General features: G+C 49.3%; 1 protein-coding gene across 8 annotated transcripts in view; it reads left to right on the plus strand.

Annotated features, from left to right (window-relative positions):
• Positions 1–17,139, plus strand: part of LOC128931563 (dehydrogenase/reductase SDR family member 12) — a 41,979-nt gene that overhangs the window by 17,063 nt on the left and 7,777 nt on the right. For 3 of the 8 annotated variants that reach the window (XM_078356418.1, XM_078356431.1, XM_078356443.1), the window contains 2 exons: positions 11,175–11,236; positions 12,210–12,314. Coding sequence is in view for 2 of the 8 variants with exons in the window: in XM_078356481.1 (XP_078212607.1) it covers positions 11,175–11,236; positions 12,210–12,404 (257 nt within the window). In the remaining 6 variants the exon portion in view is untranslated. Of the gene's footprint in view, positions 1–143; positions 14,441–17,139 lie in introns of all 8 variants that reach the window. The other 5 variants (XM_078356537.1, XM_078356481.1, XR_013529727.1 and 2 more) reach the window with 5 other exon arrangements.

Here is a 17,139-nt window from a genome sequence, read left to right on the forward strand (position 1 = left end):
AAGCCAGCTCTTTCGCTCACCCATCCGCCTACCATCTGAGACAATTCTGCCAAGTGTTTACCGCTGGGGCATGTGTGCGTGCGCGCGCTCACGCGCGCTCTCTCTCTCTCTCTCTCTCTTTCTTTCTCTCTCTCTTCATTTAGTGCGATGATGGAGATATTCCTACATTACAGATAAGGAAACTGAGGCTGAGAGAGATTGTTTCACTTGCCCAAGGTCAATTGGAGAAGCCAGAATGTGAACCTCGGTCTGACTTCCTCCACAGCCCATGTTCATCACAGCGCACAGTTCCACCCACCCCAGCATGTCCTCCCTCACCCCATTGTTGTGTTATCCTAAATAAGTGCTAAAGAGTACTGGGAGTGGGTGACCAGCTGAGCCAGGGGAGGCTGGGGCTGGGAGCACCTCTCAGAGAAGCCCAAAGGTTTTGGAAGGTGAAAACGAGGGTAATCTGAGGAACCTGACCTTGCTTGGGAATATAGACAGGCTTGATAGACTGTAAAGGGACTGTCTGTCTGATTATGCAGCTGATTATGTTGCACCTTTGTAAGGATCCAGCCTGCGTCTAAAGACCTTGCTATCTCTCCATTTTCATTTCCTATTTGTGTTAGAAGCATCTTATTGATCATTCCAACCTCTCTGAGAAGCGTAATAATTCTCAGGCTTGGATATTTACTCATCTTCTCTCAAGTGAAAGAAATAATACAATACACAAAGAGGCATGCCAGCACAGAGGGGCAGCTCCATGGGTCTTTGCTTGAGAGACGAGGAGATCCAGAGAGGTTAAAGTGCCATGATTCCTCAGCAGAACCAGGCCAGACAAAAAACCCGGACCTCTGTCTGAGTCCTGGGAGATTGCTGGCTGCCTTTCTAATATGAAACATGTTTTCCTGGCCTGATTATGTAATGTGGGATAGGTTGTTTTCTATTTTCTAAGATTCATATGCGCTGTCAGAAACATTTGCAGTCTCCAGCCAAATACCAGAAGGTTCCTGATACTCTGAGGAGAGCATAAACCTCAGCATTTGCAGGATTTATCACCAGATCCTAAGGGTTTTGAAGCTGGTGGAATAGTTAAAAGCAAAATGCTTTCAGTGCCCATGCCTGCACACGGCTTTGTTGAGACATCACAGTGTATGAATTAGATAGTTTGGAAAGAATAATTCTTAATCTTTTGCAGGGTGGGTGGGGCCTGGAGAGGTTTTCATAGCTTATTCTGAGGGACAAAAGTGAGCTGCCCTGGGTAGGTTGGTGGGCAGATGAGCCACAGAGAGGGAGAGATGGCAGGAGACAGCTTCTGTTGGGTGACTGTTCTCACCCCTTTGTTTCAGGTCTCCTCCAGTCACATACGTTTTCCCTGTTAGCATTCAGTGGCATTAAGAGTCCATGAGGAGTGAAGACAGATGGGAGGGGGAGGATGGGGAGGCTGAGCTAAGTGCCCTGCTGGCAGCCTGGCACAGCCTAGCGTTAGCAGATTAAAACTCTCACCCGCATCTTAGCCTCTCTCACCACAGGACACAAGACGAGGACACTGATTCTATCTCTACCAGGACAGCTGCATCACCAATTAATTGACTGTGATAAACAGGCAGTGGTGCCTTAGCTCTTTGGCAGAAGGAGAGGAAGTTCACCTTAGGTCACTTTGGAAGGACATATGTCAGGAGACAGAGTGTTGTCTCTTGACATTCTGTTATCTGTTGCCCTCCTCAGGGGCACGTCCCAGTGCCTAGTGAGAGCTGCTGTTCAACGCGGGAACCCCAGGTCCAGAGACGCCTTCATAACAACAGCACACACTGAGCACAGTCCACGTGTCCCGGGCTGCGCTGAAGGCTCTTCTTGGATGGTCTCATTCAGTCTCGTAACCATTTTACAGATTTTATAAATGAGGAAGCAGGCTCAGAGGTAGTCTGAAACCAGTTTGTGATTCGCTTCATAAACAAAGGACAACAAAATGGTGGTTGGGGCATTTTTAGTTTAGTGTTGTATCATTAGCTATTGCTACGAAACAACTCCAGAATCTCAGGGGCGCACAGTGATAAGCTTGCATTTTTGCTGACTCTTCTGCAGACCCACGGGGCAGGCTGATCTCAGCCGGGCTCAGCTATGTGTCTCCAAGCTGCAGGTTTGGTGTGGAGTATGTGCCAAATGTCTTGTATCCTCCTTGACCAAGCTGTGCTCTCAGGGCAACAGCAGAGCCCAGCTGTGCAAGCAATTCCAAGCCTCTGCTTGCATCCAAGCCCCTGTGATTAACTGGGTATCAGTAGATATCCACTTAACCAATCCAGAAATCAGTAGATATCCAGTTAATCAAAGCAAACCATTTCACAGAGCCCCAAATCAAGCATCAGAGAAGTATGCTTCTCCCACAGAGGTGGCGAGGAGAGAATGAATATTGTTGAACAATAATCTGCCACAAGATTTTTTTTTTACATTCTAATTCTTTGAAAGTGGGTCATGTGAGTTTAATATGGTAACTATTTATTAATCAAAATACCGAGTGAACAAAGGCACCTTATTTGTTTCATAAACTTTTTTTTTGAGATGGAGTCTCGCTGTTACCCAGGCTGGAATGTACTGGCAGGATCTCAGCTCACTGCAACCTCCATCTCTTGGGTTCAAGCAATAAAGCAATTCTCCTGCCTCAGCCTCCTGAGTAGCCAGGACTACAGGTGCACACCACCACACCCATCTAATTTTTTTACTTTTAGTAGAGATGGGGTTTCACTATGTTGGCCACGCTGGTCTCGAACTCCTGACCTCAGGTGATCCACCTGCCTCGGCCTCCCAAATTGCTGGGATTACAGGTGTGAGTCACCACACATGGCCTGTTCTGTAAACATTTATAGTGTCCATTTTATGCCAGATGTGTGGCCAGTTATAGGGATCGAGAAATGGAAGGGACTGCTGGCCTTGTGGGGGCATTAGACACATACACAATTTCAGTAATCATAGGGTAAAGTTCTTTTCATCCATGAAGGGATATTGGTACGGAGACTCAGAGGAAAACAGAGAACAGTGCTTCCCAGGCAGAATGCTTCCTTAGACAGGGCATGCGTTTGGTGCCAGGCATTCTTACCTGTCAATAACCTTTACTCTGAGCTTTCCTCGCACACCGTTTTGTTCCTAAGATCTCCTTCCAGGTCACAAACCTTCAAGGCTACCAGAGAGGCACAGAGCCTGGGAAATAGCACTGTAGAAATGGCAGCTAATGTTGTTTAACATCCAGATTCCTTAACCTGGAATTGAAGTCCTTTGTTAGCAGACCCCACCTCCTGTCTAAAAGTATTCCCGTTATTTTCCTACATGAACCCTCTAACCATCAGCCTTTTACTTTGGAACTTGCCACTGGCAGTGCCACCTCCCTGCTTTTGTCCTGCTGCTTTCCTGCCAGAAATGTCCCCCACCTGAGTAAATCGTACTGCTCCTCTGTGACTCTGCTAGACATATTCCTCCCCACCCAGAGCCTGGTCAGGTGCACCCCTCTGGGCTCCTGCAGCCCCCTCTGTGTGCCTGTCATGGCTCAGTAGAAGCCACCTGCTGATGGGGGGGTTCCTTGCACAGAGTGTGGATCCTTGAGGGTGGAATCCACCTGGCTCTCAGGAGGCTCTCAGTCCCCCTGGCTGCACTGAGTGGGGCTGTAGTCCACCTCCTCCAGTTACTGACTCTATGAATGTCCTCAGACTCCCCACGCCTTACTTTCCTTTTCTGTAAAATGGGAATGATGATACTTTTAGGGGCCAGAAGTGAATACTTTTAAAAAGACTTGTAGGTTATTTAACTCAAGAGAAATAACCTGTGTGCACACAAAAATATGCATGTGAATGTTATAGCAGCTTTACTCATAATTGCCTGAAACTGGAGTCAGCATAGATGGTGTTCATGTGGTGAATAAACTGGAACTTCCATTCAACGGAATGCTGTTCCGTAATTAAAAGGCACAAAATGTTGACATGCAGAACAATGTGAGTGACTCTTACATGCACCAGCCAAAGTCAAGCCAGACCCCAAGGGGTGCAGACTGTTTGATTCCATTTATAGGACATTCTGGAAAAGGCAACCAAGGGGGCCAAGAAGAGGTCAGAGGCTGCTGGGGTGGGATTAAGGGGTGGTGAGGAGCAGGAGGAGGGTGTGACTACAAAGGAATCCGAGTGGCTGTGAGGGAACATCTGGGGTGATAGAGTTCCTGTCAGTCACACCAGAGGCTAATGCATAGTTACACAACTCTGCATCTGTCACAGTTCAGAACTGTGTGTACACACACACACACACACACAGAAGATTTTACTCTGTTAAAAAAATTAGGCCAGGCGAGGTGGCTCATGCTTGTAATCACAGCACTTTGGGAGGCCATGGCAGGGGGATCACCTGAGGTTAGGAGTTTGAGACCAGCCTGACCAACATGGAGAAACCCCGTCTCTACTAAAAATAAAAAATTAGCTGGGCATGGTGGTGCATGCCTGGGAGGCTACTTGGGAGGCTGAGGCAGGAGAATTGCTTGAACCCAGGAGGTGGAGGTTGTGGTGAGCTGAGATCGTGCCATTGCACTCCAGCCTGGACAATAAGAGCAAAACTCTGTCTCAAAAAAAAAAAAAAAAAAAAGTAGTTATATGTATGAACAAGAAAAAAAGCATTGTAACTTTCAGCACAATGCCTGGCATGTAGTGAGTCTGTTCCATCGCAAGAGGAGTATTATTCGTTATGATTGTTACTTGGTGCTCTTCCTCAGTAACAAGTGAACTGCTGTTGTATCCTGTCCAGCTTGGGGTGGGGGCAGATTTCAGACCACAGGGGAGGCTGGTGGAGTCTGGAGCTTCTAGGAACCCTCCTTCCCCTTGACCCCTAGAAGGGCCTTTGAGCCCCAGGTGAGGCTCTTGGTTTAAACTGCACTGGGAGCCCTCCTAAGGAGCAACAATGAACAAGCTCAGAAGTCAGATCATTTTTCCATTGATTTTCTGTTTTCTGCCTGCCATGGAAGCTGCTTCTGATTAGACACAAAAGCTTCCCAGAGTTGAGCTTCCTGGGCCGCGCTGTGCAGCACACTCTGGCCCGCTCTTCCTTCTGGGCAGCTCTGTGGTGGTGCAGGGGTCTCTTTGGGCTCTGTGGTGTCTATCCTTCTAAGTCTCCTGGCCTAAGGGCACTGACTCCTGTGGGCCAGAACCTTATCTAATTATCTAGCAGGGATTTGGTGAGTGTTTCAAAGGCATGCTGGTAACAAGCATTCATTTGGGGAGTTTTAGAAACAAAATCCCAAATAAGCACCTTTGTCCTTTTAATGAGCTGAGGCCCAAGTGCCCACATTTGGTTCCCCCTGCAGTAAAGCAGGTTCTTTCATACGTCGCAGTGAAGCATGCAGGACCCTCAAGGCTGCGGCTGTGACAGCAGGGGTGACATGAGTCACCTGGCTAGGCCCTGGGAAGAGCCTTCACAGCAGTTCCTCAGCCAGCCTCTCTGCCCGCAGTCCCGGGCATCCTGCAGCTCACTCAGGCGGCTTATCTACCTCACCTTTGGCCACTGTCGTGCTGAGGTCACCTATGACCCTGACATTCCCGGTTCCAGAGGGTGCGCCTCTATCATGTCCATCAGCAGCACTGGGCGCAGCTGTCCATGCTCCCATGGCATGTGGGCCTCCAAACCACCTGCAATTCCAACTTCGGGGGTTCGCTCCTTCTCAGCCTCCTTAGCCAGCATGTTTGTGAGGACTTTAAATGTTGAGGTCTCTCCCAGACCAATCCTGCACCCTCCTTTCTCCTCCTCCCACACTCTCCGTGAGGATCTCATCCTTGCCCCAAATGCCATCGTGTGACTGGCTCCCAAGGGCCTCCTTCCAGCCCAGATCTCTCTTCTGTGCTCCAGGCCCAGATCTCACAGCTCAGACTCAGCGGGCCTGAAACTGAACCATTAGTCCCTCACCAGTCTTCTCCTTTAATGGGCCCTACCCCAGTGGCCAGCATCATGTCCATCACCGCTCATCCTTGACGCCCCCTCACTTCCCATATCCAGGCAATGATCGTGCCTTTGGACCCCCTGTACAGCTTGTCTCCAGTCTGTCTCCTGCTCTTCAGCTCCACTGCGACCACGCCGCCCAAGCCACTGCACTCATTGTGATGTGGTGAAGTAATATGGGGGCCCTATGTGCCCCCTTGCACTCACCTCCCTAACAGAAGCTTCCTCCATAAGGCTGACAGTGTGATCCTTATGCATGCGAATCTGTTTCCTTCTGCTTAAAGTCACCCCTTGGTTTCATACGAGGTGAGTGAATGTGGCGTTGCCCTCGGAGCTGCAGCCTCACCTTGCCCTACCCCTGCCATGCTCACTCGGCTGCAGCTGTCCTGGTTGCACTCTCCAGCCTCAGGGCCTCTTTGCACAGGTGTGCTCCATACCTGCAGCTCTCCTTCCCATCCCCAGCCCTCCACCTGCCTTTCCCCACCTCTCCTCCAGGTCTTAGCTGAAATATCCCTTCACAGTTCATGCAGAACCCCCACGTGCCCATAGCAGCCTCACACTTACCTCGATCATGAGTGTAGGTTAGTCACATAGTAACATGTATAATGCCTGGGAATGCCTGCTGGGCACCGAGAGGCCAGGGAGCCCTCAGTCTGTATCCTGAGTACTTAGCACTGGGTCTGGCACTCAGCAGGCCCTTGAGAAATACTTGTTCAGTCCATGAAACTGGATAAGTTGGTGGGGATGAGTTGAGGTTGGGGGCAAAGGAGAAGGTGTAACTCATGCTAACCACCCTCTGAGCCTAAACCAAGAATACTCCATAAGAGGCCAGTGCCTCGAATGTCTTCTAATAGCTCATTTTCTCTGGGACTCTGTCCTACTGGCTTCTCCAGGTAATGTGATCTTTGAAATCATCTTTATATAATTTGTGAGATTAGCATGTGAGCCCCCAGGCTCGCTATGGGATGTTTTTGTTACCATTACAAAAGAATTACCAAACCACGTTCCCCATTGCAGCTGTCTTCTCCTTTAAAACTGACACAGAAACTTCCCAGCGATAACAGGACAATGATTTTCTCCAGCAGATAGAATGGACGGAAGTACACAACCCATTGGCCAGTACCCAAAGTAGCTTTAATTCAAGGCGGCTTTGAAGGTTTCTTAATAGAAATGCCAATCAGATTTCCTATGCTAAGTTTAAAAATTGCAATATATTTTTTGCATTAAAAATAATTACCTTTAATGCCATTAAAATATCATACTCAAGATACCTTATAATTTGAGAAACACGATGAATTTAATATTTGGAGGACACAAACATGGGTTTCACAGCGCTCTAAGAACACGCGGCATCTCTCCTTTAGTGTTACCTGGGCTTGACACAGTTCTACCTCCCTTCTTAATTAGCTGATAGATTTGCTTCGAGTCATGTACCCATGTGATAAAAGTTCTTGTTTCCGTATTTAGAAGGCTGTGTCCAACATAAATTCCACTCCCAGATCTCTTTCTCGTAATGAACCTCCATCGACATAATGAGGTCCTTGGAAGAAAGGCATTACTTAAATTAAAAATACTAATGAGTCTTAATGATAATGAATTATTTTCCTTATTACTGGGAGCAGGACTAACCTTGGGCAACTTTTCCAGTAGCTGAAGGTGCCTTCCTCCCACCCAGGCCTGCGCTCCCGTGGGATTCAGTACTCTAAAATATCTCTCTCTCTCTCTCATCAAAACCTTGAATCACCCAAATGTCCCTGATATTAATAGGAAGTCTTAGAGAAAAGGAAGTTGTTGAACTGGTTCACACAAAGCTATGAATGACTAACAACACCCATTAACCATTTAGATCCATGCCTCACCTGTCTGTCCAGAGACCATTCATTCATTCATTCATTGAGACAGAGTCTCACTCTGTTGCCCAGGCTGTAGTATAACTGGCACGATTTCGGCTCACTGCAACCTCCACCTCCTGGATTCGAGCAGTTCTCCTGCCTCAGCCTCCCATGTAGCTGGGAGTACAGGTGCCCGCCACCACATCCAACTAATTATTGTATTTTTAATAGAGATGGGCTTTCACCATGTTGGCCAGGCTGGTCTCAAACTCCTGACCTCAGGTGACCCACCAGCCTCAGCCTCCCAAAGTACTGGGATTACAGGTGTGAGCCATTGTGCCTGTTAAGACATTCTTATTTTAAAGGGTAGCTGGTTACCTCAGGAGAACTGGTGAACTTCCTGAGACAAGCCAAGTGTCTTAGGGTTTGTGTGGTCACAAGTAACAGGACCCCACACAAGAAGACTAGACAAAAACATGATTTATCAATAGGCTACAAGGGCAGCCCTCACAGAACTCAGTGGCAGAGGTACAGCTGAGCTTGGGGGCCAGAGACAGGACTGGAGAACCTGTCAGCGCTGAGGGGACCTTCTGCTTCCCTGGTACTGTTCTCCATGGATTCTCACCACAACTGCCTTGTTCACTCCCCGTCTCTGCTTTTCCTTGCATCTGGGTCACATACGGCTGCCACTGAGTCACCTGTCCCCCGTTCAGCGTCCCATGTTCACACTCCTGCACAGAGGGTTCGGCTGGGACAGCTTGGACCAGGTGTCACCCTCCTGGCCCAGACCCCAGGAGAGCCTGTGGGATCAAGGCCACATGGGATAAACCCAGAGCCTCACCTGGGGCAAAGACTCAGTTACGTGTTTGTTGTTGTTATAAACAGGATGTACTTGGGGCCTACCTGAAGAGAGGGAATGGGGCATGTCTCCCAAAGAAGTTTACTGGACCAGGCTGAGTTTTGCTTGATTTGATGGGGGACCAGAGTGTTAAAGGACTTTGGGGGCAGGAGAGTGATGCTGCCTCATGTGTTAATGACAGGCCTCTCTCTGGATCTGTGTGAGCTGGGCAAGGAGCAGTTGTGCCATGTCCACTGAGGAAAGAAAGACTTGCAGATGATGGGCATCTTCCTTCTCCCTGGCATTGGTTGGCATGCAGCATGCTAAACGACTCAAGAAAAGGGAGATTTGCCTCTGTTTTCCACATTGTATGAATTTGCTGGGACTTTGGATAAGTCACTGAACCTCTATGGGATTCTGTAACTCTAATTCTTTCATTAATAGGTTATATATATACACATACGTATATGTGTACACACATATGTATACACTTACATACTTATGTGTATTACTTTAGCAGATTATTATTGTGTTTCTCTTTGCTGGCCTGGAAAGGAAGGGTCTCAGAAGGCCTGCTGGAGTTTGGAGGATTGTAAATTGCTTGTAGCTAGGAAGAGAGCTGCTTTGTCATCTCATGGGGGAGGGATGCTTGCTGGATGTGAAGAATTAGGCATGTTTTGGTGACCCAGGAGGCTAAAAGTGAGCAGAAACTAGCACTGTCTCAGCTCTGCTCCCTTTGGGAGCTGGGTGAGCATGGGAACCTTTTGTAGACTTGGGGAGAAAGGAGACTTTTAAAAAGATCTGAAAGGCCCACTGCTAGAAACTGTGCTCATTCTCTAGGAGTTTTTTTTTTTTTTAAGCACCTGCTACCTGGCTGTCCCCTAGAGGACAGGTACCTGGCAGGGACAATCGGCCCGGCCAGCCCTCCTGCAGGTGACTGAAAATGAAAGCCGAGCACTTCCCAGGCAGGGAGTACAGGTGCAAAGGGGCTGTCCCCAGCTCTCATCGTTCTGAGAGGAGAGGAGGTGCCCTCGACAGGCAGCAGAGCCAGGCCAGCCGCCGACCTTCATTTCCCTTCCTCGTAAGAGCCATTTATGACAACCCGTCAGGGCAGGCTGATGGGGCAGATCGCTTTTGGCAGAAGTCCTTTCTACTTGTCATAAATTAAATCACAGAGAAAGCCACCGGAGGTGAATACAAAGAAAGTCCAAGACCGCTGGCTGGAAGGTTAATAGCTATTAGCGACCCAGGGTTCAGGAGACTTTACAAATCCGCAAATACTAACAAGGCAGGCTCCTCCAAATAAATTGCTCTGTGAACAACTAAGCATGCTGTCTGGGATGAAAGTCACAACTCAGAATCACAAATGATAATACGGCAAGAGCAGGACAAACGCAGCCTGCCCAGAGAACTTTCCAGTCCTCACAGATCATGCACACATTTTTATTCCACCACAAACTCCTCTGATCCTGTGAGGTGGGCTGACCAGCTATTAGCTCTTGAAAATGCCATGGCGCTTGCCTATGGTCACACTGCTGATAGGTGCCAGAGCCAGGGTTGAGAGGCAGGCCCCTGGATCTGCCTCCAGCACCCTTCCCATGATGTCAGGAAGCTCCTTCAGGCTGGGTGCAGACCACGTCACGGGCGGTGCAGGAAACGGTGGTGAGAGCTTGTCACACAGAAGCTCCATGGCGCAGCCCAGAAAAGAGCCCAGGACTCACCACTTGAAGCCCCTAACTAGATTCCTGCCTCACTTTGGGATAAGGGGCTTTAAATGCTCCCCTTCTTTGTAAACACAGGGTAATATGTGCTCATTGTTTTAAAAAAAATTACAGGTATGTATAAGGAGAATATAGAACGTGTAAGAAGTATTTAGAAGTGATAATCCCCCCATTCAGAGATGAGCATTGTCACCATTCAGGGCACCAGTCTCATCCTTGCAGACACTTTCTCTTCATCTTGACACATCTTTCCTCACCAAAAGGGAATGGTGGTGTTCCCACCATTCTGTAACTTCTCATTCCTTACGTTAGGAATGTCTCTCCAAGTCAAATACACTTCGGTGATTTTCTCATTCCATTAGAAATGCTATATGTATATTTCTTGATTGAAGATGTAACAAAACCATAAAGTTATATATACTCACTGTAAAAATACTCAACTCCAAACAGTGCGGTATGCATAGCAAAGGAAGGAAAAGTTTTACTGAATTCCACCCTGGAGACCTAAGCAGTATGACTAAATTTCATCTTCACATTTTTCTGTGCACAGACTGGACAGGTAGATGCATTTTCCCTTCTGCAAAGTGGATCCACCTGCTGTTTGGCAGTTTTCTTTCCCTTCCTGCATCTCTGTAGTGTGGATGACTTTTCCTGTTGGTACAGGCTCTAAGGCATATTCCTTCCACTTCTGGGAGAAGGATCCTCAGGAGGGCTGCCCCCAGGTGGCCCCTTGACCTCTTGAGGGGGGTGGGTGCGGGCAGACAGGCCTCCACATCAGCCCTGCAGGACCCCGAGTGGGGCTTCCTGCAGCCCCTCACAGGATGCTGTGTGCTCTCGCAGGTGTGTACATTTTCACAACCAGCCTGATCCCTGTGCTTCAGAAAGAACAAGACCCCCAAGTGGTGAGTTGACCCTGTGGGATATTTTGAGAGTAATGGACTTTGCTCCTGATGGGAAGTTGGTGGGCCCAGGTTTGCTGCCAGGCTGCCCTAAGGGGGCCATTCTGTCCACATCCACAGCAAAACCCCAATTCTGTTGGGGGGGGCCAAGAGGGAGGTGGAGGCATGCCAAGAGAACATTTAGACCCTAGCCCTCTCTGAACCCCCCCAACCCCACCCCCAGCTGTACATGGATGTTGGTAAAGCACTGGGGAGGGAGGCCTCTGAAGAGCAGGGGCAGCTTGTAGGGTGCTCAGGTCAGGGTGGTGGTGCTGTTCTTGGGAACTCCCCTGCTCAGAGGGGAAGTGACTGGCTACTGGAGCCTATTCTCCCCCAGTGGGTTGAAATATCTTACATTGGAGGAAGTAGGAAGAAGACAGTTGATGGAGGCTGCCTTCTCTCTGCTGTGATGGGCAGAGTAATGATACCCCCTCAGCCTGCACCAAAAGTTCTTATCCTAATCCCAGAACCTGTGACTATGTCACCTTTAGATGGCCGAAGGGACTTGGTAGCTGCAGTTCAGTTCAGGGTCTTGAGATGGGGAGCATGTCCTGGAGTATCCAAGGGCTTGATGGAGTCTCAAGGGTCCTATGGGAGGGAGGGAGGAGGGCCAGAGTCATGGGAGAAGTGACTGTGGAAGCAGAGGGTGGAGGATGTGGCTGTGAGCCAAGGAGTAGCCTCTAGAAGCTGAAGGCAAAAAATGGAGTCTCCTCTGAAACCAGCAGAGGGGACGAGGCTCTGCTGACCCTTGGATTTTAGCCCCATGAGCCCCATCTCAGACTTCTGGCCTCCAGAACCGAGGGAGAATACATGGAGGAGAATCCTGTAGGAGAATACGTGTGTTGTGTCAAGCCATAGCAAACGTTCTGCTCCACAGAGGGCGAAGAGTGGAAGGAGTCACAGGCTTTACTTTGTAAATCTGTTACCTTTATTGCAGATAACTGTCTCCTCAGGAGGAATGTTGGTTCAGAAACTGAACACTAATGATCTCCGGTCTGAAAGAACACCGTTTGATGGAACTGTGGTCTATGCACAAAACAAGGTCAGAGACATGGGTTTCCCAAGACTGCATTGTACCCACGGGCTGTGCAGGCCCTCTTCCAAGGAAAGCTTACTCTGGGATGCACAGTAATTGAACCTTAGCAGTTACGTAGCACCTGAAAATGTTCCCAGACCAAGAGGGCCCCTCTTTGGGGAGCACAGCGCTGCTCAGGCCCGGGGGGGCTTTCAGCAGCATCCAAGGAGAAGCTACAAAGCTGCCACGTCTCCTCTTGATGTTTCTCAGACCCAAACAGAACAGAATCCTAGCAGGGAGATCCATTGTCCTGTGCTGCTCAAAAGGAATGAGGTCCCTCCTCTCTACTCTGGCAGCTCCTGGCTCCCCCCGGCTAGACAGATGCCCAGGCTCACTGGGAGGGCTGCACATGGAATTTTGAGGGATCGAAGGGGCCAGAATCCAGAACCCTTAAGTACTCTGAACAGAAAGTACATTTCTACAGATTGAGCATCCTTCATCTGAAAATCCCAAATCCAAAATGCTCCAAAATCTAAACCATTGTGAGTACTGACATGATGTCATGACTGGAAAATCCCACACCTTTGCTTTCTGATGGTTCCACCAATACACCTTTTGTTTCATGCACAATATTATTTTTAAAATAGTGTATGAAATTACCTTCAGGCTATTTGTATAAGGTGTCTAGACTCAAGTTCCATCCCCAAGGTATCTCATTATGTATATGCAGATATTCCAAAATCTGAAATTCGAAACACTTCTGGGCCTCAGCATTTCAGATGAAGGATGCTCATCCTGTACTGCTGTGTCTCTGCTTATTACAGCTATATTTAAAAGCCGGATATATATAACTTCCATATTTACAGTTCTTGCCCTTAAATTCACCTGGTAGGGCGCCCACATTGTCTGTAAGTCTGCCAGCCCCTCCACCTTCCCTGTCGGTGCTGTGTGCCTTCTGAAGGGGGCCCTGTCTGGGACTCTCTGTGCCTCCACTTCTGCTTGTATGCCCCAGGTGTGCCCAATTTTGCTCCCTGACCCCAGACCAAATCCTGGTGAATTACATCTCATGACTCCAAATCCTGACATTTGAAAGAGCCGCACTTCTTTACAGTTTTCCCAGAGGACATGGGAAGAAACCATCCACTTGTTATAAATGAGGCCCAGAGATGGAGTTCTCTGCCAAGCATGTTCCAGCTGCCCTGGGATGGGGCAGTAGTGTGACTGCAGCTGGGAAAGGGAAGTATTTAAGGATTTTAATGTCTATAACCGATGTATTTTCTAGTACATTGTTCCAAGTACATTTGCTATGCTCTGCCTAAGGCAGGAGTTAATTCCCCCCACCACACCCCCTTTTTTTTGAGATGGAGTCTCGTTCTTGTTGCCCAGGCTGGAGTGCAGTGGTGTGATCTTGGCTCACTGCAACTTCCATCTCCTGGGTTCAAGTGGTTCTCCAGCCTCAGCCTCCTGAGTAGCTGGGATTACAGGCACCCACCACCACATCTGGCTAGTTTTTGCATTTTTAGTAGAGCTGGGGTTTCACCAAGTTGGCCAGGCTGGTCTTGAACTCCTGACCTCAGATGATCCACCTGCCTCAGCCTCCCAAAATGCAAGGATTACAGGTGTGAGCCACCGCACCTGGCCTTAATTCCCATATTAGCAGAACACCCACTCCATGCCAGTCTGTGCTGGGGGCCTGAGGTACAGCAGTGAACAAGACAGATACCACCCCTGCCCTCAGTGAGCAGCAAAGAATAGAGTCAAACAGGCCATTTGTGGACGAGAAACACCTGGGCGCTGAGGGGCATAACTTCATGGGTGGTGGGTCTGCTGTTCTCCCCTCTCACAGCATTTTGCTGGGTTTGCTTGTTTTCCCTTCCTTTGGAGGAGGCAGAACCTTCTAGGTCCTATTCAGACCTTCTTGGTCAAGAGTGATTCTGGATGAGGGTGATATCAAGGGGCCGTACATACTGCAGAGTCCAGTGTAAGGGATGCTAGGCTGGGCAGGGCTTATCTCCTGCCCTTGCACCTAATGGTGCCTCCTCTCTGCTGTTCACCCCCTTGCTCCTGTCCAGAGGTTCTGATGGAGCGGTGGGCCCAAGGGCACCCGGTCATCCATTTTTCTTCCATGCATCCTGGCTGGGCCGACACCCCAGGTATGTCATAACCTTTAATTGCTGAGCCACTTAGGTTTCATCTAAGAATACCTGAGCAGCCGCCGCAGGATTGACTCTCCCCAGGAATGACCTAAAACCAGCATAATGAGGACTGAGGAGCTGCTTCATTCCCATTTAGGCAGGGATGCATTGGGACTGCACCTGGGGGAAGCCTCATGCAGACACAGAGCTTTTGCTTGCAGCTTGCCCTGCCCAAGTCAGGGAAAGGGACGGTGGGAACCGGAGCAGGCGGTGCTGGGTTGCCCTCCTAACTACAGCATATCCTGGCAAGACAGGGAGCTGTTGACCACTGTCATTTCCATGTCAGACAGGAATGAGCAGGGCCTGAAGGAAGGTAGTGGGAGAGGCCCAGGCTGCCTCACCACTCCCCAGGTTTTTGGAAATAATGATGCTTGAAGGTAAATGATGGCCACAAGGACACAGTTCGAATGATCTGAAAGCGAGTTGGGGCAGCGGTAGAGGGGAGCAGAATTCTTTTTCTGACCTGCCTCACCAACTCTGTGACATCAGGCAGCTCACCTGGGCTCTCTGCAGCTCTTTTCTCCTCCACAAATAAGGGAACTGAAAGCAGCAGCAGCCACAGCACACACCCTAGGGTGCACCCGCGGTGCCAAGAGCTGGTCTCAGTGCTGTCTGTGGATTCACTCACTCACCCTAAGAGCCCCCGTGGGGTGGCCACTACTGTCTGTTATCATACCCATTTACAGATGAGGGAACTGAGGCCCAAAGAGGCTGGTCCTGGCCAGGGGGTATTGGGGATTAGGCTCTCACATACTGCTGGCATGGCCTTTCTGAATATCAGAAGCCTTGAAATTCATCCTAATAAATAAAGATAGGGAAAACAAGCACTGCTTATCACAGTGCTGGTGGTAGGAGATGAAGTTGATAAATTATGGAACACCTGTACAAAATCTGCTCAGGGCTGAAGACGCTGCTGTCAATCATGCCTATGGAAAAACCCCTGTGTGCACTACATCATTAAATGAAGATACAAGTTCCCAAATAGTACATACCTTGTGATCTTATTTTTGTGACTACCACATCCCTATAGAAAGAGGTGTGCGCTGGTGCTTTGTGACATCCCATGGAGACCAGCTTGGAGAGTTGGCAGAAATTAGCCCTCTGCTGCACAGATGGGAGTCTCCTGCCTTAAATACAAATAGGACGTTCTCAGCAAAGTGCACCAGGGGAGGGCTCAGGGAGCGTGGCTTCTCCATTCTTTTGACTGCCTAATGGAAGACATGCTTGCTTCTGTCTGTCCAAGGTGAATTCCAGGAGACCATAGGGGACCCCTAGCCTCTTACCCTCCAAGGATACCATTCTGAGAATCCCAACATCAGCTAAGATGTTTAAAATCTGCCTGGCACGCCTTCCACTGGGATCTGTCATCTGGGTCTACCATGTATTGCTCACAGGTTAGAGAGCAGCTCTCAGGTGCACACGACCTTGGCTGTGGCCACAGGGGCCTGGGAGGGCTGAGGATGTGGACATTTGTCACCTTTGAGTGATACACCAGGTTTTCAGATTTTTTCATTTTTGCCTAGCAGAGCATTCTGACTTTTCTACAATTGACAAGTATTGCTTCTGTAAAAAGAAAAAAGATGTTTAATTTAAAAAAGGAGGGCCTTAGCTTAGGTGATCCTTTCAGTCTCTAAGCTCATGATCTCAGTAAGGCTCTTAATAGTTGTTTTCTCTGGTTTCGTTTCTTTCCTTGGCTTTGAGAGAGAACTATTTTGTTTTCCAACGTGCTCACTGTGGAGACACTGTGTTCCCTGGAGTCTGTAGGAAAATGGGGTGTGGCCGGCAGCCAGAGCCATGGCTGAGTCCTCGAAGGCGTGGGCAGGTAGAGCCGCCAGCTTGGGGCCACCTGCAGCACAGGCCAGGCCTGGGCAGGCTACTCCAGGCAAAAACCTCCCTGTAGCCCTGGGATGCAGAGGGAGGGACACCTCGAGGGGTTTGGCAGAGGAAGTGAAGAATTAGTTCCTCTCATCTACTCCTCCCTAAAAAGAGGAAAATACTAAAACAGTCCAAGGAACCAAGAGCCAGGATCCTCCGAGCCTAGGATGGTTTGAGAGGGCACCCAAACCCAGGAGGCGGAGTCAAGGTTTGCTCGGCCTAGCCTCTCTGTGGGCCCACCGCTTATTAGAATCCTCTCCTAGGGTGGAAAGGGGGATTCTGTTGGAGACTCTGCTCTCCGGCTGGGCTGGGTGCTGGTGTCCCTGGGTCATGGGGACTCAATCAGGCCCATCAGGGACACCTCAGGGGCTTTTTAACAAGGTTCTTTGGAATCGGTTCCAAAGAACTTGGGAGTGGCTTGTGAGGGCTGCTTTCAAGTAGAAAGAGCAGTTTATGATCCCATTTCATTTTTACACTTTTTTTTTTCTAGTAAGGGAAGTCAACCACATTTGCTGGAGAATTCTGTCCTAACCCGCCTGCCCCTTCCTTTTCCCAGGTGTGAGGCAGGCGGTGCTGGGGTTTCACACCAGGTTCAGGGACCGCCTGTGCTCTGAGGCCCAGGGCACGGACACAATGCTGTAGCTGGCTCTGCCACAGCCGCGCAGCCCAATGGCTGCTTCTTTCAAGGTGACGTCCTCCCTGGCTATGAAGGCAGCTGACACAGGGCTGGGGGCAGCTGGGCCTTAGAGGTGCACCTTCCCCTCCGTTGGGATCAACCCCTG

This window comes from Callithrix jacchus, chromosome 1 (genome assembly GCF_049354715.1).
Source record: "Callithrix jacchus isolate 240 chromosome 1, calJac240_pri, whole genome shotgun sequence".
Taxonomy (NCBI): Eukaryota; Metazoa; Chordata; class Mammalia; order Primates; family Cebidae; genus Callithrix; species Callithrix jacchus.